This window comes from Erythrolamprus reginae, chromosome 4 (genome assembly GCF_031021105.1).
Source record: "Erythrolamprus reginae isolate rEryReg1 chromosome 4, rEryReg1.hap1, whole genome shotgun sequence".
Taxonomy (NCBI): Eukaryota; Metazoa; Chordata; class Lepidosauria; order Squamata; family Dipsadidae; genus Erythrolamprus; species Erythrolamprus reginae.
This window is the reverse complement of record NC_091953.1, coordinates 22374320-22401827: the sequence shown is the minus strand read 5'-3', so window position 1 is coordinate 22401827 and position 27508 is coordinate 22374320. Positions and strand designations below refer to the sequence as shown.

Sequence of the window (27508 nt, the reverse complement as noted above, 5' to 3'; positions counted from 1 at the left end):
CCTTAATGGATCCCTGTGATAACATCGCAGACCACAGGTTGAGAATCACTGCCATATACTGTACTGCAAAATGGATAAAATAAGAATATTCTTTGTGGTTTCATTCATTGGTAGATACATGGTTTAGGAGTTTTTATTTTTCCAGGGGATAGAGGGATGAAAATACAAGGGGACAAAGCCAGCTTTTACAGATTTCTTCAAAAAAAAAACCCAACCTCAAATCCTTTGTATAATAGCACTAAACTTTGAAACGGTGGAAGCATACATAATTTAGTAGAAAAGCTTATGTATTCATGAAGCCAATTGCTGATTACAACAAGAATATCTTTATTTACTGACTTTGTGCATTGTTTCATTGTCACTAAAAGCAAGCCCAGTGAATCCATAACATCCGTTAGAGTGGCAAAGGAAACACATCAGGAATCTGCCCATCTCTTGGTCACATTAAGATGTTCCAGATGTTCTGAAGCATACTTGTGTTCAGGAAACTTTGCTCTCTCTTCAGCTATTCTTTGCTGATTTGCTGCAAATACATTTTCTTCGTCGTGGCGATACTCCTGCTCCTCTGTCATATATGGACAACTTAGCCAATATATATTTTCAGCTTCAATTTCAAGTCTCCTAATCATGTTTGCCTTCATTAAAGTAGTAATGATTCTTGGCCGTCTATGTTTGCCAATCCATTGTCCTCCAGGAATTCTGTTTCGAAACAGTAGCCGAGTCAGAAACATGCCTGCAAAAAGAAATAAGAAATGTTAACTATTTGAAATATTAAGTGTATAAACATTCTAAGTCAAAGTATTACTAACGCTAGCAAAGAAGAGAATTATTTATTTTATTTTATTTATTTATTTATTATTTAGATTTGTATGCCGCCCCTCTCCGCAGACTCGGGGCGGCTCACAGCAAGATACAGCAAATCACGACAAATCCAAATAAATTTAAAATATTTAAAAAGATTGAAAAAGAACCCCATTTACTAACAAACACACACACAAACATACCATGCATAAATTGAACATGCCCGGGGGAGGTGTTTCAGTTCCCCCATGCCTGACGGCAAAGGTGGGTTTTAAGGAGTTTACGGAAGGCAGGGAGAGTAGGGGCAGTTCTAATCTCAGGGGGGAGTTGGTTCCAGAGAGTCGGGGCCGCCACAGAGAAGGCTCTTCCCCTGGGGCCCGCCAACCGACATTGTTTAGTTGACGGGACCTGGAGAAGGCCCACTCTGTGGGACCTAATCAGTCGCTGGGATTCGTGCGGCAGAAGGCGGTCTCGGAGATATTCTGGTCCAGTGCCATGAAGGGCTTTAAAGGTCATAACCAACACTTTGAATTGTGACCGGAAATTGATCAGCAGCCAATGCAGACTGCGGAGTGATGGTGAAACATGGGCATACCTGGGTAAGCCCATGACTGCTCTCGCAGCTGCATTCTGCACGATCTGAAGTTTCCGAACACTTTTCAAAGGTAGCCCCATGTAGAGAGGCTAACTAACTAACTAACCTAATAGTTCGTGCAGAATTGGTGTTTTAAGCTCTTGGGAAATCCCAAAATTAACCGACATTGTTTAGTTGACGGGACCCGGAGAAGGCCCACTCTGTTAATTAATTAATTAAATTAATTTTAATAAGTTGCATTTAAGTAATTTCTGCCCTCAATTTGGAGAAGTTCCAGATCATTTACAGAAATTAAGAATATCATAATACAAATCCCTAATAATGTATTAGAATAATGTAGGCATTTATGGCTCGACAGCTAGTCCCCAAACGTCTTTTGGAAAATCAAGGTTTTTGCTGGGTTCTGGAACAACATAAAAAGAAAAGAATTATTTTCCTTTTTTTCAAGAGAGTAAAGAGGCAAAGGGGAGGAAATTAGAAGCTCACTTCTTCAAGTTTTTTTTTAAATGAACCATTATATCTATCAATATCCAATCTAAAGGGCTCCTTGAAAACAAAGACATTTAGATCAATTGCTTTCATGAAATGAAGTTAATAGGAATGACACCTTAAAGAAATTTGCACACTGATACCAACTGGTGTATTGGTGTGAAAGATACAGATATTTTAATTATTTGGGTTAATATTTTGCGACTTGCATTGCATTGCATTGTAACAGTATACAGCAGGGGTGTCAAACTCATGTCGTCACAGCAGTGTCACATGACATTTGGAACTCCCCCCCCTTCGCCATACTGGGCATGGGTGTGGCGAGGTCAAAAGGAATCAGAATATTATGAAACGGAACAGTGGTACAAATGGAATTAAGAAAAACAAATAGGAAGATCATAGGTAGCATTTAAAGTTAGTAGAAATGGAAAGTGTAAATATGTAAATAGAAAGATATAAAAATAGGTAATTGTAAATAGAAATATATAATTACATTAACTATTATGTTAAAGGAATAATGTATGAATGAAAGCACCATGATGCTTTCATGTAGATATGTGATTGTTTATTTTTCTTTTTTCTATGCATCAATGCAGAATTACTAAAAGTATAAATATGTTATTGTTTTTAAAGAAAATATTTTTTAGAAACCAATAGTTTTCTAAAAAAATATATTTTCATTTTAAACAGACTGATAATGTATTGCTAATTAAATTATATTCTCTTGGTATCCCTTCCCTTCTCATTTAATATATTTAACAATGTTTATAACCATTTAGCCTTTACTTATTGGTATACAATATCAAACTAATCTTTACCATTTCCTTGTATTTATAATTTTGTCACCTGGGTTAAATCTACTCTTTATTACTCCTAATCTTATAGTTTATAGTTGTTATATTCTAATTTCCAGCTATATTCATCTTTCTATCCAGTTATAAAACTTCCTACTTGAGCATGGGGTTGGACTACCTTAATTGTGTATTACTGTGTAGTGGAATAAATAAATAAATAAATAAATTAAATTAAATTAAATAAATAGAAGACCTCCAAGTTCCCTTTCAAATAAATTATTCTGTTAAAAGACACTGCCTTCCACACTGCAGTGGGGAAAACCCACATTAAAAACCAGGATATAAATATAATCCATGTTCTGTCTACTCCATTATTATTTTTTCCTTGGCAAATTCTGGCTGGGAAATCCTGGGAGTTGAAGTCCACCTATCTTTAAAGTAGCCAAGGTTGAAACGAACTGTTGTAGTCACCTCCCCAATTGCACTAGGCAAAGTGGCTCTTCTGTGACATGTGGACTTCAATTCCCAGAATTCCTGCGCCAATCATGCCAGCTCAGGAATTCTGGGAGTTGAAGTCCGTATGTCCTAGAAAAGCCAAACTTGCCTGCACTAGGCTGAGGTTGAAGACCAACTGGAAGCTTTTGCAGGGGGAAAAAATCAGCCGCCCCTTTCGCAGCGCAATGGCCGGCTGGGCCCTTAGCCGCCAAAGGGCCGCCACACTTTTCCTTGCGGCCTCGAAAGGCCTCCCTACCCGGCTTTTCCCAACTCACCGGGCCTCGTCGACGCGTCCTCCTCACCACGAGCGTTCGGGGTCGAGCCAAATAGTGTTCCGACAGCCGCTGCGCTCAAAGAACCTAAAGTCTCGCTTCTCGCGAGAATACCGAATCAAAAATTAAATAAATAAAAAGGGCCCGTAAATGCGAAGCGGCGAAATGACGCTTGCCTACGTCACGGGGTTGCAATAAGGAGGCGGGGCAGAGCCGGTGTGAGCCAATCGGCGCCCGCCGTGCCGGGGAATTCAAAACGCCGCGAAGGCAAAGAAGTTATCAACTGCGGTCCTGAGGCGAAAGAGCGGCGCCGGTTGGGGGAGGGCAGTCTTGGCGAGCTGTGAAGGCGGTTCCTGCGAATGACCGGAGGTATTTAGCGAAGGCTTTTAGAACAGGGGGTCTCCAGCCTTGGCAACTTTTAAGTCTGGAGGACTTCAACTCCCAGAATTCCCCAGCCAGCAAAGTTTGTTTTAGACCAGGGGTAGACAAAGTTGAGTCTTCTGTGACTTGTGGACTTCAACTCCCAGAATTCCTGAGCCAACCATGCTAGCTCAGGAATTCTGGGAGTTGAAGTCCACAGGTAATAGAAGAGCCAACTTTGCCTACCCCTGCTTTAGCGTGTCCCTGTCTTGAGGGAGGAGGTGATGCTTTTCGGGCTCCCGAAAATTAATTTCCTGCAGTTCTTGTTCAAGCAGCCTTCTTGTTTTCTGAAGGAAGATTGGAGGGTTTAGGTAGAAGAGGAAAAAAATTATTGGCCAAGTGTGATTGGACACACAAGGAATTTGTCTTTGGAGCATATGCTCTCAGTGTACATAAAATAAAATACAGTATACATTTGTCAAGAATCAGGAGGTGCAACATTTAATGATTGTCATAGGGGTCAAATAAGCAATGAGGAAACAATATAAATCTTAAGGATACAAGCAACAAATTACAGTCACACAGTCATAAGTTGGAGGAAATGGGTGATAGGAATGATGAGAATAAAACTAGTAGTAATAGTAGTGCAGATTTAGTAAGTAGTTTGATGGTGTTGAGGGAAATATTTGTTTAGCAGAGTGATGGCATTTGGGAAAAAACAGTTCTTGTGTCTAGTTGTCTTGGTGTGCAGTGCTCTGTAGCGACATTTTGAGGGTAGGCGTTGAACAATTTGTGTCCAGGATGCCAGGGGTCGTAAATATTTTCCCCGCCGTCTTTTTGACTGGTGCAATATACAGGTCCTCATTGGAAGGCAGGTTGGCAGCAATTGTTTTTTCTGCAGTTCTGATTATCCTCTGAAGTCTGTGTCGATTTTGAATATTGAAGGGCACCCTGGATTAATTAATTGTCAGCACTCCTGCATGTGCTAAAAAGTGGTGTGTTGAAATTGTACCAATGTAACAGATAAAGAAAGGCCATGTCTGGCCATGTGCACAGTTTACTGTTTCATTTTCCGTTAGGATCGTAAGGTTATTTTTTCCCCCAATAACTTTTATTTATTTTTAGTCTTTCTACATCTCATGTTGTGAACGTTTGGTTTCTTGAGTTTCATACATCCATACAATAGTCTTAATAATATTTTAGATAGTTACAGTTCATTATCATTTTGTTTTTAATACATCTCTCACATTTCTTTTCATCTTAATGTCTATCTTTTAGTCCTTCTCTCATTTTACCTCTATTTTAATTTTTTTTTCTTTCCCCCTTTTTCCTACTCAGGAGGATTTCTTTCTTGAGGACAGGTGCCGTGACATAGAAGGCACACTTTCTGGATTCTGATAATGACACTATTTAATCACAGGAGCCCAGAGCTCTGCAACTATGTTGGCTCATACTTGGCTGGGCAGAAACCACGGAAAACTGGTGATCCCTCAAATATCCTAACTCAGGGATAGGCAAAGTCGGCTCTTCTATGACTTGTGGACTTCAACTCCCAGAAATCCTGAGCCCATCATGCTAGCTCAGGAATTCTGGGAGTTGAAGTCTACATGTCATAGAAGAGCCAACTTTGCATACCTCTGTCCTAACTTTATAGGCAATAACCTTCATCCTGAATTGCACCCAACGGCAACTGGCAACAGTGCAACTCTTGCCTGCACTGCAGTCTTCTAGAACAGATAATGCTCCTGACAGGTTTTTCAAGGAAAGCCCTATGGAGAGCACATCACAGCAATAAAACCTAATAGTGATGCTTTGTGGGAGAGCCATTTAATCTTTTCTGAATACATAGTGATTAGGGCTTGGGAAGAAAGCCGCATTTCCACAATAGAAATGCAACATAGAAGAAAACATTTAGAATTAGATAACAAATATATGTGCTACTGGATCAACTGTGCCCTTTTAAATAAATCTGCATGCATGGAAAGACTATTTCAAACTATTTCTAAACTGTATTTTTCCCAAATGTGTTTAACATAAGTTGAAAAGTTAACTGTTTCATATTCTTTCTGAAATGCATCTTAGAAACAAGCTTTTCTTCAGTATGGATGTAACAGGAACATTCTTCAACAAACTGCGAACTTTGGCAGTCACTTTAGAGAAGCAGGCTGAGCAATTTAAGCAAATTTTACAGGAAGATGATGAAGGTGAGAATGTAATAAATAATTGTTTACTTCAGAAAGCTTATGCTAAGACAAAACCAAATAACTTGCATTTTGTTTTTGTTTTTTTAAATAATCTTTATTGAATATATACATTAAAAAAGAACAGAATGAAAACAGGACATAACAGCAACACAGTATGTAAATTTGGACACAGTGTCATTCTGCATTTGAGATATTAACTAGAACATTGTTGTGTTTCTGATTCAATTCAGTTCAGTTCCGAAGAAATATGCATTTAATTTGGATTGGTACATTTCTGAAGCTCATACCTATGTTCTTTGGACTCCCAACCAATGCTAATTTCTGATATGGCTAGAACATCTCATTTTTTAAATAACAAACATTAATTTATAAGGTTGTACATCATTTTCTAAAGATTTTGTTTCTGATCATTTATTTTCAACTGTTTTGAAGAATTTGAAGATGATTCTCCAATGAGATATCTACACGAATTGTACTCTGAAGCCAGAACACTAAAGGTAGATATGACCCGCTTCTCTTCATTCTCTTCGCTTCATCGCTTTTATATTAAATGTGTTTAAAGTGGAAGATTAGTATGGGATTTAATGGAAGATTAATATGTGTCAAAGTTTCTTTCTCTGTATTAAATAGCATCCCATGATAGTATTTCATATTCCCCAAGATATAGCATAACTAGAGGTATAACAAGCAGGAAGAGGGAGATTGTGATCCCCTTATATAGAGCGCTGGTGAGACCACATTTGGAATACTGTGTTCAGTTCTGGAGACCTCACCTACAAAAAGATATTGACAAAATTGAACGGGTCCAAAGACAGGCTACAAAAATGGTGGAAGGTCTTAAGCATAAAACGTATCAGGAAATACTTCATAAACTCAATCTGTATAGTCTGGAGGACAGAAGCTTGATTGAAACATTTAAATAGGCTAAATGATTAAATAAGGTTCAGGAGGAAGTGTTTTTAATAGGAAAGTGAACACAAGAACAAAGGGGCACAATCTGCGGTTAGTTTGGGGAAAGATCAGAAGCAACGTGAGAAAATATTATTTTACTGAGAGTAGTAGATGTTTGGAACAAACTTCCAACAGACGTGGTTGGTAAATCCACAGTAACTGAATTTAAACATGCCTGGGATGAATTTAAACATGCCTGGGATGAATTTAAACATGCCTGGGATGAACATATATCCATCCTAAGATAAATAGTATAAGGGCAGCCTAGATGGACCATGAGGTCTTTTTCTGCTGTCAATCTTCTATGTTTCTAAGATAGAAAACCTGATTTCTTCTATACCATGCCTCCTGAAACCCTCCATAGTAAATGTATAACATTTCCAGAGAACCCAACAATCCTAAACTCTTCTAGTAGGAGATGAGAGCCTGATTCTTTAAAAACAAAGGTAGCTTTGGATAGTATGAAGTCATAACTAGACGTGGTTTTTTTAAATAAACTGTTTTTGTTAAAAAGAAAAAGATAAGATATTTTGTTGCTACTTCCATGTAATAAACAAGTTTTACGCTAAACCTGACATGTACTTTATAATCATCAGTTCTAACTCAAATTAAAAACAAATCCTAGGCTGATGCTGATAATATTCTACATACAAGTTCTTCAGAGAGAAATGCCACATACGACTTCATAAAGGCCAGCAAAGTTCTGAGAAAGAGAAATGAAACCAATCTTGAAAAATTAAGAGATTTCTTTCAGAAATATGGTTACAAGCCACTTATTGACAAGAATGAAGGTAATTTTTCCCCTCAATCTAGAATATTTGCTGTGTTAATATACTCTACAATTTATTTCTGTGTGCATTAATATTAAAAAGGATAGGCACTTCAGCTTGTCAAAGCCTTTATATGACTCTTTTTCTTCTATAGCTTTGAATATCTGATCTTGGCATTGCTGCTAGGTTTCGCACTGCTTAAGTCAAAAGTTTAAAAAAATTTATAATATGCATATTACTGTACTTAAAAAACTGTATGCTCAATTTATTTTACTTTTTTGCCAATTACCCTATGATACAGAGTTTACTGGCCTCAGTTCTGTAAAAAAAAAAGGTCATCTTTATATAGCTGCTTCTTATTTCCATTTTCATGGCATTCTGGTATAACCCATAATTCAGATTAGCAAGGTTTTCCATCTCCCCACTGTGTTTAAGATGACTGTAGATCTGCAGGTTAACGGTTCATATCTCATCACCAGCTCAAGGTTGACTCAGCTTCCCATTCTTCCGAGGTGGGTAAAATGAGGACCCGGATTGTGGGGGCAATATGCTGTCTCTGTTCAAAAGTGTTATTGCTAACATGTTGTAAGCCGCCCTGAGTCTAAGAAGAAGGGCTGCTTTAAAAAAATCAAATAAATAAATAAACGTGATGGAGCATTTGCCATAGAAGTAATCGTTCGTATTTTTTTATTCTCTTATAACTAAGTACCGAATATATATGGAATAAAAACTATTGATATAATGATATAAACAGTCTGATGCATCATAATTTAAATAAGGAACCTATTGATTAAAAGGTTCATGATTTACATTACTGTATATTGTAAATGCATTCAAAGTACTGTATTTGTTTAAAGTGATTTCATAGGACCTCTTGCAAAAAAAAAGTTTTTGTCAATGTTTAAACATTTGATGATTTTAAAAATGCTCCTCTTATACTTTTTGAATATACACATTGCCAAGACATGATATGCTGCTTTGGCTTTAGAATTATTTGTCTCTTATTTTTATATACAAATCAGATCATTATTACTTATTCAAAAAAGCATGGTTAAAATGCTTGATTTATTGGTGGAATCTTGTTGTAGGGTTAGCAAACCTTGGTTACAGAGTGAGCAATGGTACTGATGTGGTATTGATATGGTAGTGAACACAAGAACAAGGGGACACAATCTGAAGTTAGTTGGGGGAAACATCAAAAGCAACGTGATAAAATATTATTTTACTGAAATAGTAGATCCTTGGAACAAACTTCCAGCAGACGTGGTTGGTAAATCCACAGTAACTGAATTTAAACATGCCTGGCATAAACATATATCCATTGTAAGATAAAATACAGGAAATAGTATAAGGGCAGACTAGATGGACCATGAGGTCTTTTTCTGCCGTCAATCTTCTATGTTTCTATGATAGAAGGGCAATATTTATACAGAAAAAAAGCATCCAAATTTGTGATGTATTTCTTTTTGGTATGCCTTATCACCAGATTCACTGAGACAATTCTCTTTTTAAAGCCATAAAGGTTGGTGATGAAATCAACGCTGGATCAGCTTTATCTGATCAAGAAGAGGCAAAACCTCTTGATTTTCCTCAAAAATCATCTGGATCTCCTAGTATCTTGGAAACTCCTCAACTTTCAGATTTTGGGCTTTCAAAATATGCCCTTCCAAGTTCTTTAAACACAGTACGCATTCCACATAGCCAGAATGAAGAGGTGAAAGCAGATAAATTTGAATATTTGTCACCCAAAGTAGAATGTTTCAATATCTGCGGGCGTGATCTGTCTGTAAATGATGAAACCACAAATTTGATGGACGACCAAACAATATTTTTGCTTAATAAAGGAAGAAAAAATAGGTAAGTGGTAAATCTGGAAATCATTACAAAAATATGATTATCATTTTTCTGTCCTCATATCTTTTTATGTCTGAAGTAATAAGACTACTATTTTTTGTTGTCTTGTTACATGCATCAGTATATCATTTCTTCTTCCCCATCTCTGAAGATTCAAGCAGTTTTTAAGTAATACAGTGTTCCCTCAATTTTCGCGGGGGATGCGTTCCAAGACCGCCCGCGAAAGTCGAATTTCCACGAAGTAGAAATGCGGAAGTAAATACACTATTTTTGGCTATGAACAGTATCACAAGCCTTCCCTTAACACTTTAAACCCCTAAATTACAATTTCCCATTCCCTTAGCAACCATTTAGATTATTACTCACCATGTTTATTTATTAAAGTTTATTAAAAAATATATTTATTAAAGGTGGACAAAAGTTTGGCGATGACATATGACGTCATCGGGCGGGGAAAACCGTGGTATAGGGAAAAACTGCGAAGTATTTTTTTAATTAATATTTTTGAAAAACCGTTGTATAGACTCCGCGAAGTTTGAACCCGCGAAAATCGAGGGAACACTGTAATATAATATTGAAACAGAAACAGAAACAATAAGGTCGTGATGTATGTCAGTGCAGGTATCATGCTTTGAAATCATGCATTTGAAATGTTCAAACATGTCCAAAGACATTTCTGAAGACCCAGCCCAACTTGTTGTTGAATAATTATGCCAAGTTTTGCCATCAGCTAAGAACCATGTTTGAGGACCCTGTTCAGGCCCAAATGGCAAAAAGGCAATTGAGAGAGTTGGGGCAGGAGCGAGGCTCACTCACTGTATCGCCATTCACTGCAATGGAATGAGGCAGCGCTTATGGACACCAGTTCCAGGAAGGCCTTTTGTCGGAGCTCCTGGCTGAGCTGGTGTGCACTGAATCCCCTTGCGCCCTGCAGGAGCGCATGCACCTGTGTCTCTGCCTTGACGCAAGGCTCCAGAAGCGACTGGCGCCACAGTGGACGGCCACGCCTGCACTCGTTAAGGCAGTGCTGCCATCGGTACCGTTGCCTGATGAGCCAATGCAGTTGGGGGTTATACAATCTCACCTGATCCAAGCCAAGAAGGATCAGTGCCATTAGGAAGGCCTTTGTCTGAATTTATTTATTTATTGATTGGTTGGTTGGGTTGGGTTGGGTTGGGTTGGGTTGGGTTGGGTTGATTTGATTTGATTTGATTTGATTTGTATGCCGCCCCTCTCCGTAGACTCGGGGCAGCTCACAACATATAATAAAACAATTCACAACAAATCTAATAAATTTTTAAAAATTTTAAAAACCCATTATTAAACCAGACATACACACAGACATGCCATACATAAATTGTATAGGCCCGGGGGAGGGGGGAATGCCTCAATTCCCCCATGCCTGACGGCAGGGATGAGTTTTAAGGAGTTTACGGAAGGCAAGGAGGCTGGGGGCAATTCTAATCTCCGGGGGGAGCTGGTTCCAGAGAGTCGGGGCCGCCACAGAGAAGGCTCTTCCCCTGGGACCCGCCAGACGACATTTAGTCGAATTGTGGTGACCAAAGCCATATGGCAGCCAAGAGTCTTCAGAGAGGGGCGGCATACAAATCTAATACATAATAATAATAATAATAATAATTATTATTATTATTATTATTATTATTATTATTATTATTATTATTATTATTATTATTAAGGCACCCAAAGCCGCATTGGGAATAGCAGCAGGAAACGGGCAGGGCCCAGTTTAGAGAGTTCCATAAATTTTGCTCAAGGGGCAATGGGACAACCATCTCCATCATAGACAGCTTTTGTGAAGCATCTCACGGTAGCAGAAAGTGTATTTGTGCCAGATCACCGAGCAGTGTAGATTCAGGGCCTGGTGGATTCGGGGGCCATGGCCAACTTCATGGACTCAGCATTTGCCAAACAGTGGTCCATCCTCCAGCAGGTGTCACATCCAGTTTTGGTGGAAATGATTGATGTTCAGCTCCTTCATTCAGTCCCCATGGTTGCTGTGACCAGACTCCTTTCACATGCACATTGGCTCACATGGAAGAAGCTGTGTTCTATGTTCCCAGTGGTGCTGGGGACATAGAACACAGTGGTGTTCTATGTTCCCAGTGGTGCTTCCCAGTGGTGCTGGGGATGGAGTGGTTAAGAGTTCATGATCCACAGATTGTCCGGTAGTCTGGGGCAGCGCAGTTCCCTGGCAAGAAGTGTGCCACCCATCCTCTGCAGGAGGTATGACTACAGACGTAGACCTGGACTTACCCACACTCACAGCAAAGTGCTGCCCCACCCACAGAACCGGTAGGAGAAAAAATTGAATCCCACCACTGCTAGTGATTTGGAACTTTCTCGGAACTGTGTTAGAGACTGGAGATAGATCGTGTCGTATCCCTCCATCTCTGTTGAGAGAGGGCTGTTCCATTTTGATATACATGGCCTCTTTGACCTGTCTTTCAAACTAGCGGTCCTCTATGCAAAATGTGGACTTTGCTATCTTCAAAAAAAAAAGATCTTTGTCTTTTTAATGCAGATGGACTGCTGAATATAATCCTTACAGGTTTGTATAAATTGGTGGTTCTGAACCTGGAGGTTAGGACCCCCTTGGGGTCAAACAACCATTTCACAGGGGTCACCTAAGACCATAGGAAAAGACAAATTTCCCCATGGAACTAAGGCTTCTATTCCAGCACCTTGGAACATATATTTACAATATGACCAATCAGGTGTTTACAGCGGGGGGGGGGGTGTCCCTCTGATGTTCCTGCGAATCAGCTTAAAGCTCTGTTGGGAGAATTGGCGCTAGACTTATGGTTGGGGGTCACCACAACATGAGGAACTATATTAAGGGGTTGTGGCATTAGAAAGATTGAGAACCACTATAAATCCTTCCATTCAGAGCTGAAGAAGCTCCTTGGATAAGAAATGAAACGAAAAGAAAAACTCAGTTAGATTTGATTAGATTAGATTTATTGGATTTATATGCCGCCCCTCTCCGCAAACTCGGGGCGGCTCGAGTTGCCTCTTGAAAAACAGCATCTTTGAGATAGTTGGCAAAGGTTTGATATATATATTGGTTGTACTTTCATTTAAATAATAACTTTTTCCCCCTTCTGCTAATAACTTGACCAGATCAGCAAAGGCGATGGTATCAAATCAGAATCTGGCAGCCCTCAGGCAACCAAATGAAGCAAGTGGTAAGTCTTATGTAGGTCAAATAACGTCTAGGATATTTTGTATTCCTAAGGAAGGTCTTGAGAATCAATTTGAGGATGTCAAGGTTGAGAAACAGTGCCTTGACGTTTTTCATCCAACATTTGGGATTGGATGCAAAACACCCTTGTGAAGGAAAATCCTGCAGAGTTGTTAGATTTGCTTCTGCTAAGCCCTCAAACCAAAACTCAGACCTCTACTTGCTGCGTTTGCAGGAGTATTCAGGGTCAATTTCCCTACTCCCCACCACCCAGATATCTCCAAATATATTCCGGTTGAGAGAGAGAAAAGGAAACAATCAGGAATTGCCAATTTGCAATTAAATGGTCTCCTGCTCTATTCTGATCCTGCTGAATAAGCCTCCACTTTTCATGCAAGTATATTTCTTAAACTAGGGGGTCTAAACTTGGCAACTTTAAGACTTGTGGCTGGAGAATTCTGGAACTTGAAGTCCACATGTCTTAAAGTTGTCAGGTTTGAAGACCTCTGCCTTAAACCAATCCTTTGATCCATTTTCTGCATAATCGTAACATGTTTTCCATGTGAATTAACCCAATGTTTTCAGATGATTGTTTCGCTTCACCTGATACACCTGAGTTCTGCACACCTGGGGTGAAAATTGCCCGCAGAAAGACCGCTGTTTTATCAGAGTCTCCAGAAAGTAATCATTCAGATGTTTCTAAACGCACAACAGAAATATCTCCACTCGAGAGAAAACCTCAGAGAATACAACCTATGGTAAGTATTGACACCATATTGGCAATTTTTTAGAAATCTCTTAATAAAATGTTTGTCTCAATATGTCCATTGTAGGTACAGTGGTACCTCTACTTACGAACTTAATTCATTCCCTGATCAGGTTCTTAAGTAGAAAAGTTTGTAAGAAGAAGCAATTTTTCCCATAGGAATAAAAGAAAAAGCAAATAATATGTGATTGGGGAAACCAGAGGGAGGGCGGAGACCCTGTTTCCTCCCAAGAGATTCCTAGAGAGGCCCCATGGAGGCTTCTCCCTGATTTTTCCAGCCGTTTCCTCCCAGGTGATTCCTAGAGAGGCCTCACAGAGGCTTCTCCCCGCCTTTTCCCATTAGTTTTGGAGGCTCGGGTTTGTAAGTGGAAAATGGTTCTTGAGAAGAGGCAAAAAAATCTTGAACACCCGGTTCTTATCTAGAAAAGTTCGTAAGTAGAGGTTTTTGTCGGTAGAGGTACCACTGTATGTCTCAAGAATAATCTCTATGGTTGCTTGAATCAGTTGTTTGATATTTTCTTAAGAAATATAACTATGTTTCAAAATTTCAGCACAATTTTTTTTCTTTTCCTAGCGTGTAAATGCCGCTAAGACACTGCCAGATAATGATCTTATAGAAGACAGTGATCAACCTGTCCTGGATTCAGACAAATACCTGGAATGTACTGTAGAACCTCCTCCTCCAGTAACGTCAGTACATGAGGACCTCTTCAGTGCACCATTAGCACCACCTGAAATTACTGTGATTCCAGATAATCTTTTGCAGGTTTGATGTGCAAAACTAATTTGCCGTAATGTTAGCATTTTATCAGCAAAATTGGAAAGCTCCTTTTTCCAATACCTTTTGTTTAAATTTATTTAGATTTTATCCCGGTACAATCCAAAGCTACCCAAGGCAGCTGCGAAAGGAACTGAAGAAAAAAATGTTTCACAATTTGTAGAAAAGCGATTTCTTCGTTCTGATAATAAAGAAAACAGGTAAGATTTTAGCAAAAACTACATGGCACTTATATTTAATGTCTAAAAATTTCAGTTTTTGAAACTTTCATGCAATTGAAACATTTTATCTTTGCCTTAAATAGTAGCCAACAATTTTTTTTTGCTAGCCTGATACTTTTCTGCCACTGTTTCCTTTAAAAAAATAATTTTTATTCCATCTTGGCAGGCGGAAAAAAAGGTGAGCATTGATAGTGTACGTAATACTCTATATCCTCATATACAGTGCTCAAAAAAATAAAGGGAGCACTTAAACAACACAATATAACTCCAAGTAATCAAACTTCTGTGAAATCAAACTGTCCACTTAGGAAGCAACACTGATTGACAATCAATTTCACATGCTGTTGTGCACATTCAACTTTGTACAGAACAAAGTATTAAATGAGAATGTTTCATTCATTGAGATCTAGGATGTGTTATTTGAGTGTTCCCTTTATTTTTTTTAATAATATTTAGTTTGACCTATTTCACAAAAACCCTTAAGAAACTTTGTTTCTTGTAAACAATGCTCTTTTTTTGCATGTCATCCAAGGCTAATGTATTCTATTTTTAATGAGCTATATTACTGAATATTTTATCTTAGCTACTTATAATGATCTGCTTAGTATTGTTTTTCTAAACAAGCCATTTTCACACTTTCCTGACGTTAGTCATTCCGGTCAGGAAATCAATCTGTGGCTTATGATCTCCCAACATTGTCAACTGAATAAAAATGATACAATTATTTCCTGGGGAGAGAGACCTATTATGAAGGAATCAAAGTACTCATCCTTCCCAGATGATTTGGACATAAAAGCCCTACCACTCTAACCAATGAGTGGATTATGAAAGAAGATAGAAGGTAGAAATACAGTGTTCTGGTTTCTGGTAGAACTTTAGCTATTACAAATAACTCTTACTAAATGCAGTACAGTATTTCATAAACAAAGGAACTCCATCTTTATTTCTCTTCCCTTCCATATTTGAAATACAGTGATCCCCCGAGTTTCGCGATCTCGATCTTTGCGAAACGCTATATCGCGATTTTTCCACCCGATGACGTCACTCCCTTCCTTTCTCATCTTTCTTTCTCTCTCTCTTTCTCTATCTTGCTTCTTCCTCTCTCACACTTTCTTCCTCCCTCTCTCATCTCTTTCTTTCCTTCTCTCTCTTTCTCTATCTCTCCCCCTCTTGCTCTCGAGCGGCAAGCGAGCAGCCGGGCGGGCGGGGTGAACGGGCAAGCGAGCGGCCGGGTGAATGGGCAAGCGAGCGGCCGGGCGGGCGGGTGAACGGGGCGAGCGGGCGGGGCGGGTGAACGGGCAAGCGGAGCGGCCGGGCGGGCGGGTGAACGGGCAAGCGAGCGGCCGGGCGGGCGCGGTGAACGGGCAAGCGGAGCGGCCGGGCGGGCGGGGTGAACGGGCAAGCGAGCGGCCGGGTGAATGGGCAAGCGAGCGGCCGGGCGGGCGGGGTGAACGGGCGAGCGGGCGGGCGGGGTGAACGGGCAAGCGGAGCGGCCGGGCGGGCGGGTGAACGGGCAAGCGAGCGGCCGGGCGGGCGAACGGGCAAGCGGAGCGGCCGGGCGGGCGGGTGAACGGGCAAGCGAGCGGCCGGGCGGGCGGGTGAACGGGCAAGCAAAGCGGCCGGGCGGGCAGGCGAACGGGCAAGCGGAGCGGGCCGGGGCGGGTGAACGGGCAAGCGGAGCGGCCGGCCGGCCGGGCGAACGGGCAAGCGATCTTGGGGCTTCCCCTTTGCCTGGGCGGCGGGAAGACCCAGGGAAGGTTCCTTCGGCCGCCCAACAGCTGATCTGTTCCGCAGCGCGGCAGCAGCGAGGAACCGAAGATGGGGTTTCCCCATTGCCTGGGCAACGGGGAAACCCCATCTTCGGCTCCTCGCTGCTGCCGCGCTGCGGAACAGATCAGCTGTTGGGCGGCCGAAGGAACCTTCCCTGGGTCTTCCCCGCCGCCCACACGCAAACTCCACCATCTGCGCATGTGCGGCCATGGAAAAAGGGGCGCACATGCGCAGATGGTGTTTTTACTTCCGCACCACTACATCCCGAAAAATCGATTATCGCGAGGGGTCTTGGAACGGAACCCTCGCGATAATCGGGGGATCACTGTACAGTTCATACTAGCAAATTCCTCTTCCTCCCGTTATTTTTCTTAATTGCATTCCTCATACATTCCTCCCAGCCTTCTCCGTTTAACAAGATTTATGTACTCACAGCATGATTCAAAAACAGCAGAAATGATTGTAAAATAACACAGACTGCCTTTGCTTGCTTGGGAGCTGCACGGAAATACCTTTCATTTTAGCCCTACAACATTGAAACTCCACCCTTCTTCCCCACTGACACCCTGACGTACCAAATACATCACTCCAGTATTTAACCCATTCCTCCCCTTAATATCGTCTTCCAAACACCTGTTCCTTACGTTTTTGGACCCTTCTGAATTTAGGATTGACCCAGCGAACGTCTGATTCTTCCTCGCTAGATTCTGGACTCATAGCAACATCCTGTGGCTAGCCTCCCACCTGTTCTACTACCTGTAACTCCGGGCCCACCACTAATTCATAAACACTATCTGTATCAGAGTCCTCAATTTTTTCATCATCCTCCAACTGACCAGGAGTATGTACAACATACAGTAGGCAGTTTTCACATGAAATGTGAGTCCTTGAGTCCTTTAAAGAGCCAAGTATTAATTTGTTTATAAATTAATAAGCTTTGGTTCAGGGGTATCAAAGTAGCAGCCCATGGGCTGTATGTGCCCCGTGCAGGCCACGCCCACCCCAGCTCCGTGAAAGAAGTAAAATATCATGAAACATCATGTGACAGCAATGTGACACGGCAGGTTTGACACCTGCCCTCCAAATAAAGAGTAAGGAAGCCAGGTATAATGGCAAATTAGGATGAAATGATTAAAATAAAAAGACTGAAAAGAACTTCAGAGGGATCTTTCCATTTTGGGGAATTGGGACCCCAAATATAAAATATGGAATAACATAAATATGTGAAGTTATGCTCTTCAGGCAAAATTTTAAAAGATCCCATTATATCTGGTAATATAGGGTTTTCATAGGCATTGGATTGGCTAATGCAAGAATATAATATTGGATTAAACAAGCCTTTGATATGATTGACTTTACCTATAAATATGCAATATGCAGTGAAGGCAGAAAGTGAGTAATATGTAGGAGTGAATAGCAACAGCATTTAGACTTACATACTGCTTCACAGTGCTTTTCAGCCCTCTCTAAGAGATTTTCAGAGACAGCTCATTGCCCTCCAACAATCTGGGTCCTCATTTTACCCATCTCGGAAGGATAGAAGGCTGAGTTAACTCTGAGCCGGTGAGAATGCAATAGCCAAACGGATGGCAGCCGACAGTCAACAGAATTAGCCTACAATACTGCATTCTAAGCACAACATCACCACAACTGATACATTGACATAACCTGTTTGGAATGTGGCACCCAGAGAGGGGCAGCATACAAATCTAATAAACTATAACATCTCTTAAGCCAATTGAAATCTAGCTCTCAACTTTTTAGGAATAAATGAATGAAAGGTTTTGAGAAACAATCGTAATGTTTTTCAGTTTCCCATTAAAACTAACTTTGAAAATGGAAACACAAATGGAATGCCATTTCCCTAATTGAGAATCTTGTAAAATAAATGTTTGTATCTATTGAAACAAATATATTAATAGCTGAAGATAATAAAACAGGATTGTAATATAATTGTGCTTCATTATTACATTTGCAGAAAATACTCTGGACGAAATGAAGATTAAATCTGGGTTTTTTCCTCGGCTACCAGTCTAAAGGTTCTTGCGAAGTACTGTATAAATGTTTAATTTTAAACTATTCAATCAATTTTACTCTACTGGAAAAATTATCAAAATAAAATAAAGAACATAAATATAACTACCGTTTCCTCCCCAAATAAGACATCCCCTGATAATAAGCCCAATCGGGCTTTTGAGTGCATTGATTCTTTTACTAAGGAAATTACATTGCTTGCTTCCTTTGCTGACAAAAAGAAGTTTGTCTTCTTGCAACAGAAAGTTCCTTCTCTTCCTTGTTTCAAAAAAGGAAAAGAGGTAGAGTTGAACTTCCTGTTTTTCAAACTTAACATTGAAATTAGTCTGCCAATACTTAAAAATTTGGCACTGAAGGCCAAAGTACTATTTATAGGTAAACTAACTGTAAATACCAGATTTTTTTTCCTTTGGCATAATAATGCACAGAGGTGAGGCCTGGTACATTCACGGTGGGAGAGAGAGCAAACAATTACAAACAGAAAACTGATGCAATGTCATAACCTTTTTGGAATGTGGCACCTGAAATGAAAGAAGTAATACACCCTTGGAGTAGTCCGTATTTTTCTTTGTGTATTTACTTACCACAGCACTGTTGATGCAAGAATAAGCACCATGTATATACTAGTTCATTTTACAAGAAAATTACGGTATATTTATGAAACACGAATTCCTTTAACGACAAACAAGTTAGATTTAGTGGCATATTTATTTCATAACAAAATACAGAAAACAATTATATTGCTTGGGGCAACTTTGTAAAAAACCTGACAGAGGTAACTAATAGCTTGAGGGCACGCCTTGTACAATAACATAATTCAAACATCAATCCTTCTTAAGATCACTAAATGTTCTGATATTCTCGCTTTACATTTAAAAAGTAATCAGTACGATAATGCAAAAACAAAATTGGTGAAGGTCTACAGATGGCAGCAAATATTAGTAAGGTCTCATACGACCAGAAGGAGGTGGAGCTCGATTCGGTGGCGTAATTGCTATGTCAAGATAATCCCCTATCTGGAACTTCTGAGACTGCAAGGTCATGGAATCATCTGTGCCCTTTCTTCCCGACATTGTACTACCAATTTCCTTCACCCTATAGAAAGAAGCAAAGGGGACATTATTTTCCTCCAGGTTATTCAAAATCGAAATAGTGAAAACATGTTGAACATAATAATGTAGGCTCAACCTGAAATGTTCTACCACCTCTGCCTTAGTACTATCTGTTCTAATTTCTGTTAGAACTTTAGCAATTACAAATAACTCTTACTAAATGCAGTATTTCATAAACAAAGAAACTCCATTTTTATTTCTCTTCTCTTCCTGATTCAAATGCACTTCATTCTAGCACATTGCTCTCAGCCCGTTATTTTTCTTAATTGCATTCCTTGCATTCTTTCTGCCCTTCTCCTAGTTAACAAGATTTATGTACTCACAACATGATTCTAAAACAGCAGAAATGACTGTAAATCAACACAGAATGTTTTTGCTTGTTTGGAAGTGGAATGGAAACCTTCCATCATTCATTCTGCAACATTGAAACTCCACTCTTCTCCACTGACCCCCTGACGTATTAAATACATCACTACAGTATTTAACCCATTCCTCCCCTTAATATCTTCTTCCAAACACCTGTTCCTTACGTTTTTGGACCCTTCTGAATTTAGGATTTACCCATCGAACGTCTGATTCTTCCTCGCTAGATTCTGGACTCATAGCCCCATCCTGTTGCTGGCCTTCCCCCTGTTCTACTACCTGTAACCCCGGGCCCACCACTAATTCATAAACACTATCTGTATCAGAGTCCTCAATTTCTTCATCATCCTCCAACTGACCAGGAATATGTACAACACTATCTACTCTGACTGACATGAACTCTCCAAAGGTTTAAATCAAGACCCTGGGAATGAAGAAAATATGCCAGAAAACTGGAGTTAAGCATATATCCTGTTGTTTGTGCGCAAACTATTTTTCTTTGTGTGTTATATATAACAATGAGTGTTAACAGTTTCCCTCCATTGAAATGTGTGCCTTATTCATCTCAGCAGCTTTTCAACCATAACCCTAGACTTTGCTTCATGTGTTAATTATCTTCACTTAAACCTTTTAGTATTAATTAAGCCTACTTGTAAAGTTTCAATACAGCCTTGAGTTTATGGCTCACTGCAAATAAAAAGACTGGGGAGCATGCAAATAAATGTCTCTCTTAAAAATGAATGCTTTAAATTTGTAGAAAATGTCTATCGTGCACTCAGAAAGACAGCTTGAATGTGGTTTTGAGAAAGTGTAATATAAACAATGATTCAATTTATGTTAAGCTGCCCTACAACTAAGCAATTGCATTTGAAGAACAGATGCGTTCTAATCTAAGTGTACAAAAATCCTACTCAAAATTAGCCATCTGATATTTGCAACTTAAAGCATTCATTTCTGACTACCAAATTTAAGCTCTAATTTTCTTTAGAGAAGAATTATTTTTCTTTCTAGAACCAAATAACTTTCTCCATCTGAAAGAAATCAGCTGCTTTCTCCTGAAATAATTGGCAGCTACAGTTCAGAGATATATATAATTTAGCAGCTGCCTGACTTTACAAATATATTTTATAGGATAGGGAAAAGGATATAATTAACCATTGTAAGAAGACTCTTTAATTTACAAACACTAAGTTTAGTTTTACATCATATTAATTTTTGTTCCCTATTGCATGCTACAATTTTTAAACCTTGCAACTAACAACATTGTGTAGAGACACTTTTACCATTAGTGGTATTACCTGTACCCAGGCCTTTTGAGATCTGTATAAACTATTGCAAAGTTGAAATGTGTCCCCTTCTTCCTTGCTTCTGGATAGACTTCCTTCACTAAACTGGTCAGCTCTTTTAAAGTTGCATCCATCCTGGAGGAAAACAAAATCAAGGTCAATTTAGTAAGTGTAGATTCTCATTTTATGGTATTAATTCTAAGAAGGAACCATGGAGCTGAAAAGTATTGCATCAAGAAATATATTCCCCACTAAATACTTCACAAATATTTCTTTTGGTGGTAAATGGCTTCCTCCAATTTCCCAAATTATGTGTGCATCAGAGATATTTTGCATTTTCTCTTGTCATTATGACTTGATTTGAATTAGCACTCATTTCTTTTTTTGTAAAACACTCATGTAGGAATCCATAGATACCTCAACAATATTATTGTCTTTCGCAAATAGTAAGCAAAGAAAAGGAGGAATAATATAAATTTAGCTTACCTCAACACTTCCATACTTTTCTTTGCCAACCATCCATGCTTCCATTATATCCATATACAGTGATACCTCATCTTACAAACTTAATTGGTTCCGGGACAAGGTTTGTAAGGTGAAAAGTTTGTAAGATAAGACAATGTTTCCCATAGGAATCAATGGAAAAGGGATTAATGCGTGCAAGCCCAAAACTCACCCCTTTTGCCAGCCGAAGCGCCTGTTTTTGCACTTCTGGGATTGCCCTGAGGCTCCCCTCCATGGGAAACACCACCTCCAGACTTCCGTGTTTTTGTCATGCTGCAGGGGAATCCCAGCAGTGCAAAAACGGGTGCTTCGCTGGCAACGGAAGTCTGGAGGTGGGGTTGCAGGATCGCAAAAACACGGAAGTCCTCGAAACCCCACCTCCAGACTTCCGTGTTTTTGTGATGCTGCGATTTCGCTGAGGCTCCCCTCGCTGGAAGCCCCACCTCCGGACTTCCATTGCCAGCGAAGCGCCCATTTTTGCACTGCTGGGATTGAGAAGAGGCAAAAACATGGAAGTCCAGAGGTGGTGTTTCCCATGGAGGGGAGCCTCGGGAATCCCAGCAGCGCAAAAATGGGCACTTCGCAGGCAATAGAAGTCAGGGGGTGGGGCATCCCAGTGGTGGCGGCTTGGGTTTGTAAGGTGAAAATAGTTTGGAAGAAGAGGCAAAAAAATCTTAAACCCCGGGTTTGTATCTCGAAAGGTTTGTATGACGAGGGGTTTGTAAGACGAGGTATCACTGTATAGTGGTTCCTCTATCTAAGAATGACTCTACTTACAAACTTTTCTAGGTAAGAACCGGGTGTTCAAGATTTTTTTGCCTCTTCTCAAGAACTATTTTCCACTTTCAAACCCGAGCGTCTGAAACTGTAACTGGAAAAGACAGGGAGAAGCCTCTGTGGGGCCTCTCTAGGAATCTCCTGGGAGGACACAGGACCATAAAAGGTGGGGAGAAGACTCCGTGGGGCCTCTCTAGGAATCTCCTGGGAGAAAACAGGGCCTCCACCGTCCCTGTGGTTTTCCCAATCGCACACATTATTTGCTTTTACATTCATTCCTATGGGAAAAATTGCTTCTTCTTACAAGCTTTTCTACTTAGGAACCTGGTCATGGAATGAATTAAGTTCGTAAGTAGAGGTACCACTGTACTATTACTTTAGGTCAGGACTGTCAAACTCCCAGCTCATGGGTCAGATGCTGGCCATGCCCATGCACAATTTAGTAAAGGGGGGAAAGTCCCGATACATCATGTGGTTCTGCCATGACAACGTGAGTTTGACACCCCTGCTTTAGATCCTTCAAACTTCTCACATATTCTGAAAGTTTCAGCTCAAATAGTTTTATTAATCTTTCCCTTTTTAACTTATTAATCTGTCATATAGTTGTTGGTTCTTATTCTATTACAAAATGCTTCTTCAGATTACTTTTTTGTATCAAACTCACTTTTTTAATTTAATTCATATCCCTGACCTTATTTCATTACACACTCTTCTTAAGTGCCCCATTCCCATTATGTTCAATTTCTTATGTTTCTCCTAACCTAACTGGATCACTTCAAGTATCCAAGTGGTAAGAAACTCATTTATTTTTGCTTCTTTTGTCAAACAATAAGTATATCAAATATTAACCATTGCCTTTCCATTAATATTTGCAGGACTTAATTTTTCTATGCATGTAAACAAATACCAGTAGAATATGGTATTAGAATATACGAACAATGTACTTGCTCCACTAGGCATGTATAATTTGCCATCATACAATCTTTTTCTCCTCTCATACCAATATCGATCTTGGTTACATATTTTTGCTGATAAGTGAAAAAGAAGGGAATTTGTTATAGATCTATTTCGACTTTGTTATGGTCTCATCAGGCAGACATGCCCTTACTGGGATTTGAACCTGTAGCATGCTGCATGTAAGGCAGGATATTAACCTCTATGCTACAGGCTCACCTCCAAATCAGCTTTTGCCAGGGAAGAGTCATATGGTTGATTTTCTGTAAAAATCACCCTGGCATTCCCAAATATGGGAGGAAGCGTCTTTGCTTTCTTTTGGGAATACCAGGGTGATTTCAACATAAAATCAACCATATATATCTCCATGTTTTCTATCTTTTGAAGTATAACCAACATACAGTATCAATCCACAATTATATTCATTAAAAAATCAGCAATAGACAATTCTACAAACAAATTAGGCAGTCTTCTTTCTTTGGTAAACATGGTAACATTCACATTTCAAATACACCTCTCCATTTTGCTCAGTAGAGTGCAATTTCCACTGGTACAAACTGTCCATTAATAGGAAAGCTATAAAACCGACTTCCCAATTTTTCTGCCTTTCTTCTATCAGAAGTAGAACTTCTGTGCATTAGAAAAAGCAGCAACCCCTTTCTGCTATCACACCATAAATGATGCTTTTCATATGTTTTTAATGCAATATTGATACATAGACAAATGGTTACCTGTAAAGGCAAGAACTCACCATGTGTAGATCTGAAGTTCACTGGAAGGTACATTTCCACGCGCAAACTCATCCATTCGGTGATGACGCCCATTGTTTGTGGTGAAGACCCTCAATAAGAGAGGGCAGGTCTGCAAAGCCAAACAGCCAGTCTTAAATGTATTTCCACTATGTATCATTGATTTTGTTTTGTGTTAATCCAATTTCTCTTAGGGTTGGTTTACAAAAATATAAAAAGTAGCAAAGTGAAATAAATCTTTAGCTGGTTTTCTAACATTTAATGGATTTTAAAATTCTAGTTATGAAGTTTCCATGGAGCAGTAGAAAAATAATATGATGCATGTAACACAGAAATCCTATTCTTCTGAAGAATTTTCAAAGCTTGTTAGCAGCCAGTTTAGAAAGAAGTAGCAATTTATTTGTGATATTGTTTCCATCCCTTACCGCATCAAGTTTTCTCTCCAACTAACTAATTTCACAGCTAGCATACTTCTCCAGCCCATACAATATCTTAGAAAACTTTAATTTAAAATACTGTACTGTACACTGCTTTTCTTAAACACTTCTAATAAATTCACAATTGGGTCAAAACAATCATAGAACTTGATGCCTTTTTATGAAGCTTATCTCCAATGACAAGGTCTCATGAGTTAATGTAATATTTATGAGTCTTCTTATGTGCCCATCATGACAGAACTGTTTACTGATTAATAGAACAATCCAAATCAGTTTAACAAAATGTCCAATTTGCGTATGAAAATAACTTATATCAATTCTCTCTACAGCTATAGAAATGATACCGGTATTTCTAAGTTTAAATAACTAAAATATTTAGAATGTTTTGTTAGATAGGATATAGGCCTTTTTCATAGTGTTATTTGCCCCCCCCCCCCACCAAAAAAAGAAACACTACAAATTTTATTTTAATTTGTCAAACGTACAGGATTGTGATAGTTTGTATAAACATAATGTAAGTAAAAAGTAATGATAAAAGAGGACAGTAGAAGAGGGATGGTAGACACAGCAATGTGTTTATGCACGTCTGTCTATCTATCTATCTATCTATCTATCTATCTATCATGTATCTATCTATCTACTCTATATCTATCTATCATTTATCTATCAATCAATCATCTATCTATCTATCTACTCTATATCTATCTATCATTTATCTATCAATCATCTATCTATCTATCATCTATCTATCTACTCTATATCTATCATTTATCTATCTATCAATCATCTATCTATCTCTATTTATTTATCTATCTATCATCTATCTATCTACTCTATATCTATCTATCATCTATCTATCAATCATATATCTATCTATCTATATCTATCTATCTATCTATCATCTATCTATCTACTCTATATCTATCTATCATTTATCTATCTATCAATCATCTATCTATCTATCTCTATCTATTTATCTATCATCTATCTATCTACTCTATATCTATCTATCATTTATCTATCAATCATCCATCCATCCATCCATCCATCTATCTATCTATCTTGAAAGGGACCTTGCAGGTCATCTAGTCCAACTCCCTGCTCAAGCAGGAGACCCTACACCACCCCTAGTATTACGTGCTCATGTACTGCTGCAGTTGAAGGTGAAGTAACTTATGATCTGGGGCACAAATAAATAATAATAACAAATAATAACAACAGAGTTGGAGGTCTTCTAATCCAACGCCCTGCTTAGTCAGGAAACCCTACACTACTTCAGACAGATGGTTATCCAGCCTCTGCTTAAAAACTTCCAGTGTTGGGGCATTCACAACTTCTGGAGGGCTGCTGACCAATAACATATTATGGATCACAATGCTGGTTGCATGCAACCCAGTAAAAAACAAAGTATGTTATAATTTAGACGGAAGGAAGAAAAGAAGAAAGAAAAGAAAGAAAGAAAAAAGAAAGATCCTTTCTCCTTAGATATTTAGTAATAACAGAATAAGTGCAATGTCAGAGTTAATAACAACAACAGAGTTGGAAGGGATCTTGGAGGTCTTCTATTCCAACCCTCTGCTTAGTCAGGAAACCTTATACTACTTCAGACAGATGGTTATCCAACATCTTCTTAAGAACTTCCAGTGTTGGAACATTCACAACTTCTGGAAGCAAACTGTTCCACTGATTAATTGTTCTGTCAGGAAATTTCTCCTTAGGTCTAAGTTGCTTCTCTCCTTGTTTAGTTTCCACGCATTGCTTCTTGTTCTACCCTCAGGTGCTTTGGAGAATATTCCTTCTTTGTGGCAATCCCTGAGATATTGGAGCACTCCTATCCTGTCTCTCTTGACCCTTCTTTTCATTAAACTAGACATGTCCAGTTCCTGCAAACGTTCTTCATAAGTTTTAGCCTCAAATGTTCTCAGTAGACCCATAAGGATACCTAAGGAGGAAAGACCCCGACGCCTTTCACCATCAAAGTGGGGCTTGGAGAGATGAAATTGCATGAAGCGCCCGTTGCACTTTTACAGTGGGAGGTCTCCAAAACATGGACAACTTTTAAGCCTGGCGGACTTCAACTTCCAGAATTCCCCAGCCAGCAAAGCTCTCGCAAAAGCTGGCTGGAGAATTTTGGGAGTTGAAGTCCTTCACCTCCAGTGAGGTTTGATCGTCGTGCACACGGCATCGCACCATGCAAACAGGGACCAGCCGGCCATCCCCGCTTCTCCCCGCCACCTTCCTTCCACTTTACTCCTTTCCGTACCTTCTCGCGGTCGATGGGCTTTTCGGGCTCTTTTTTAATCTCCTCCTGAGTGACGCGAGACTCCACCGCCATCGGGACGGATCTTCGTCCGATGACTTCCTCCCGTCGATGAAACGAAAGCCGCGCGGGCTCCCTAAGCGCCAAACGCCGCTTTCCAACCAACGGGCCGACAAGCTCACCCGGAAGCACTTTTCTCAAGCTCCGTAAAAACAAGATGGCGGCGCCCACCAAAGCAAAGGAGGCTTGACGGGGCTTCCCCGCGAAGGGGGCAGGGAAGAAACCTCTCGCGAGATTTAAGTGTTCCCCGAGAGGTAAAAAAGTAAGGCGGTTCCTTCTAAATGGCCAATGGGGATAAGCTAATAGAGACGAATGTTGAGGCGAGGGAAATGAATGCAAATACTGTATGGTGCGCGCTATAACTCTCAGCCTAGGGAATTCTGGGAGTTGTAGTCCAGACATCTTTTAGTTGCCTGGGTTAAGAAGCATTGTGATAGGAGTTGATGGGCATTGAGATTGTTTAATGCAGGGGTCTCCAACATTGGCAACTTGTAGACTTCAACTCCCAGAGTTCCTCCAAATTTTTTGCTACAACCAGTTTACAAACTATTATAACTATTTACTAAGTCTGCATTACTATTACTACAAGTTTTTTTCTTATCATTCCTATCACCCATCTCCTCCCACATGACTATATGACTGTAACTTGT

The 27508-nt window shown here is 39.6% G+C and overlaps 3 protein-coding genes across 4 annotated transcripts; 1 reads left to right on the top strand and 2 right to left on the bottom strand.

The window, feature by feature from the left end:
- Positions 1 to 117: 117 nt before the first annotated feature.
- On the bottom strand, positions 118 to 3533 carry MRPL57 (mitochondrial ribosomal protein L57). Of its 2 annotated transcripts, none has more exons than XM_070749776.1 (2): positions 3284 to 3468; positions 118 to 733 (listed from the first exon to the last, which is right to left on the bottom strand). In XM_070749776.1, exon 2 carries the CDS (start codon positions 729 to 731, stop codon positions 417 to 419), a length of 315 nt encoding a protein of 104 aa, XP_070605877.1. In that variant the 5' UTR covers positions 732 to 733; positions 3284 to 3468; the 3' UTR covers positions 118 to 416. The 2 variants fall into 2 exon arrangements, with proteins under 2 accessions (XP_070605877.1, XP_070605876.1); XM_070749775.1 differs by having other exon boundaries at positions 304 to 733; positions 3450 to 3533.
- Positions 3534 to 3605: 72 nt separating this feature from the next.
- SKA3 (spindle and kinetochore associated complex subunit 3) lies at positions 3606 to 18461 on the top strand. The gene is made up of 10 exons (XM_070749772.1): positions 3606 to 3815; positions 5889 to 6010; positions 6443 to 6507; positions 7587 to 7752; positions 9246 to 9588; positions 12727 to 12791; positions 13373 to 13545; positions 14128 to 14319; positions 14416 to 14531; positions 18301 to 18461. Exons 2-10 carry the CDS (start codon positions 5908 to 5910, stop codon positions 18326 to 18328), a joined length of 1251 nt encoding a protein of 416 aa, XP_070605873.1. The 5' UTR covers positions 3606 to 3815; positions 5889 to 5907; the 3' UTR covers positions 18329 to 18461.
- Positions 18462 to 19045: 584 nt separating this feature from the next.
- SAP18 (Sin3A associated protein 18) lies at positions 19046 to 27034 on the bottom strand. Its single transcript, XM_070749773.1, has 4 exons — positions 26802 to 27034; positions 24104 to 24213; positions 21130 to 21252; positions 19046 to 19451 (listed from the first exon to the last, which is right to left on the bottom strand). The coding sequence occupies exons 1-4, from the start codon at positions 26871 to 26873 to the stop codon at positions 19295 to 19297; spliced, it is 462 nt and encodes a 153-aa protein (XP_070605874.1). The 5' UTR covers positions 26874 to 27034; the 3' UTR covers positions 19046 to 19294.
- Between the last annotated feature and the right edge of the window lie 474 nt (positions 27035 to 27508).

Coding starts and splice junctions, on each gene's coding strand:
- SKA3 (XM_070749772.1), top strand. CDS start 5,908: ATGGATGTAACAGGAACATTCTTCAACAAACTGCGAACTTTGGCAGTC. Junction 6,011..6,442: donor TTTACAGGAAGATGATGAAG/GTGAGAATGTAA, acceptor ACTGTTTTGAAG/AATTTGAAGATGATTCTCCA. Junction 14,532..18,300: donor TCTGATAATAAAGAAAACAG/GTAAGATTTTAG, acceptor TTACATTTGCAG/AAAATACTCTGGACGAAATG.
- MRPL57 (XM_070749775.1), bottom strand. CDS start 731: ATGTTTCTGACTCGGCTACTGTTTCGAAACAGAATTCCTGGAGGACAA.
- SAP18 (XM_070749773.1), bottom strand. CDS start 26,873: ATGGCGGTGGAGTCTCGCGTCACTCAGGAGGAGATTAAAAAAGAGCCC. Junction 21,253..24,103: donor GAACTTCAGATCTACACATG/GTGAGTTCTTGC, acceptor GTTTTCCTCCAG/GATGGATGCAACTTTAAAAG. Junction 19,452..21,129: donor CTCAAAAGGCCTGGGTACAG/GTAATACCACTA, acceptor TTCTTTCTATAG/GGTGAAGGAAATTGGTAGTA.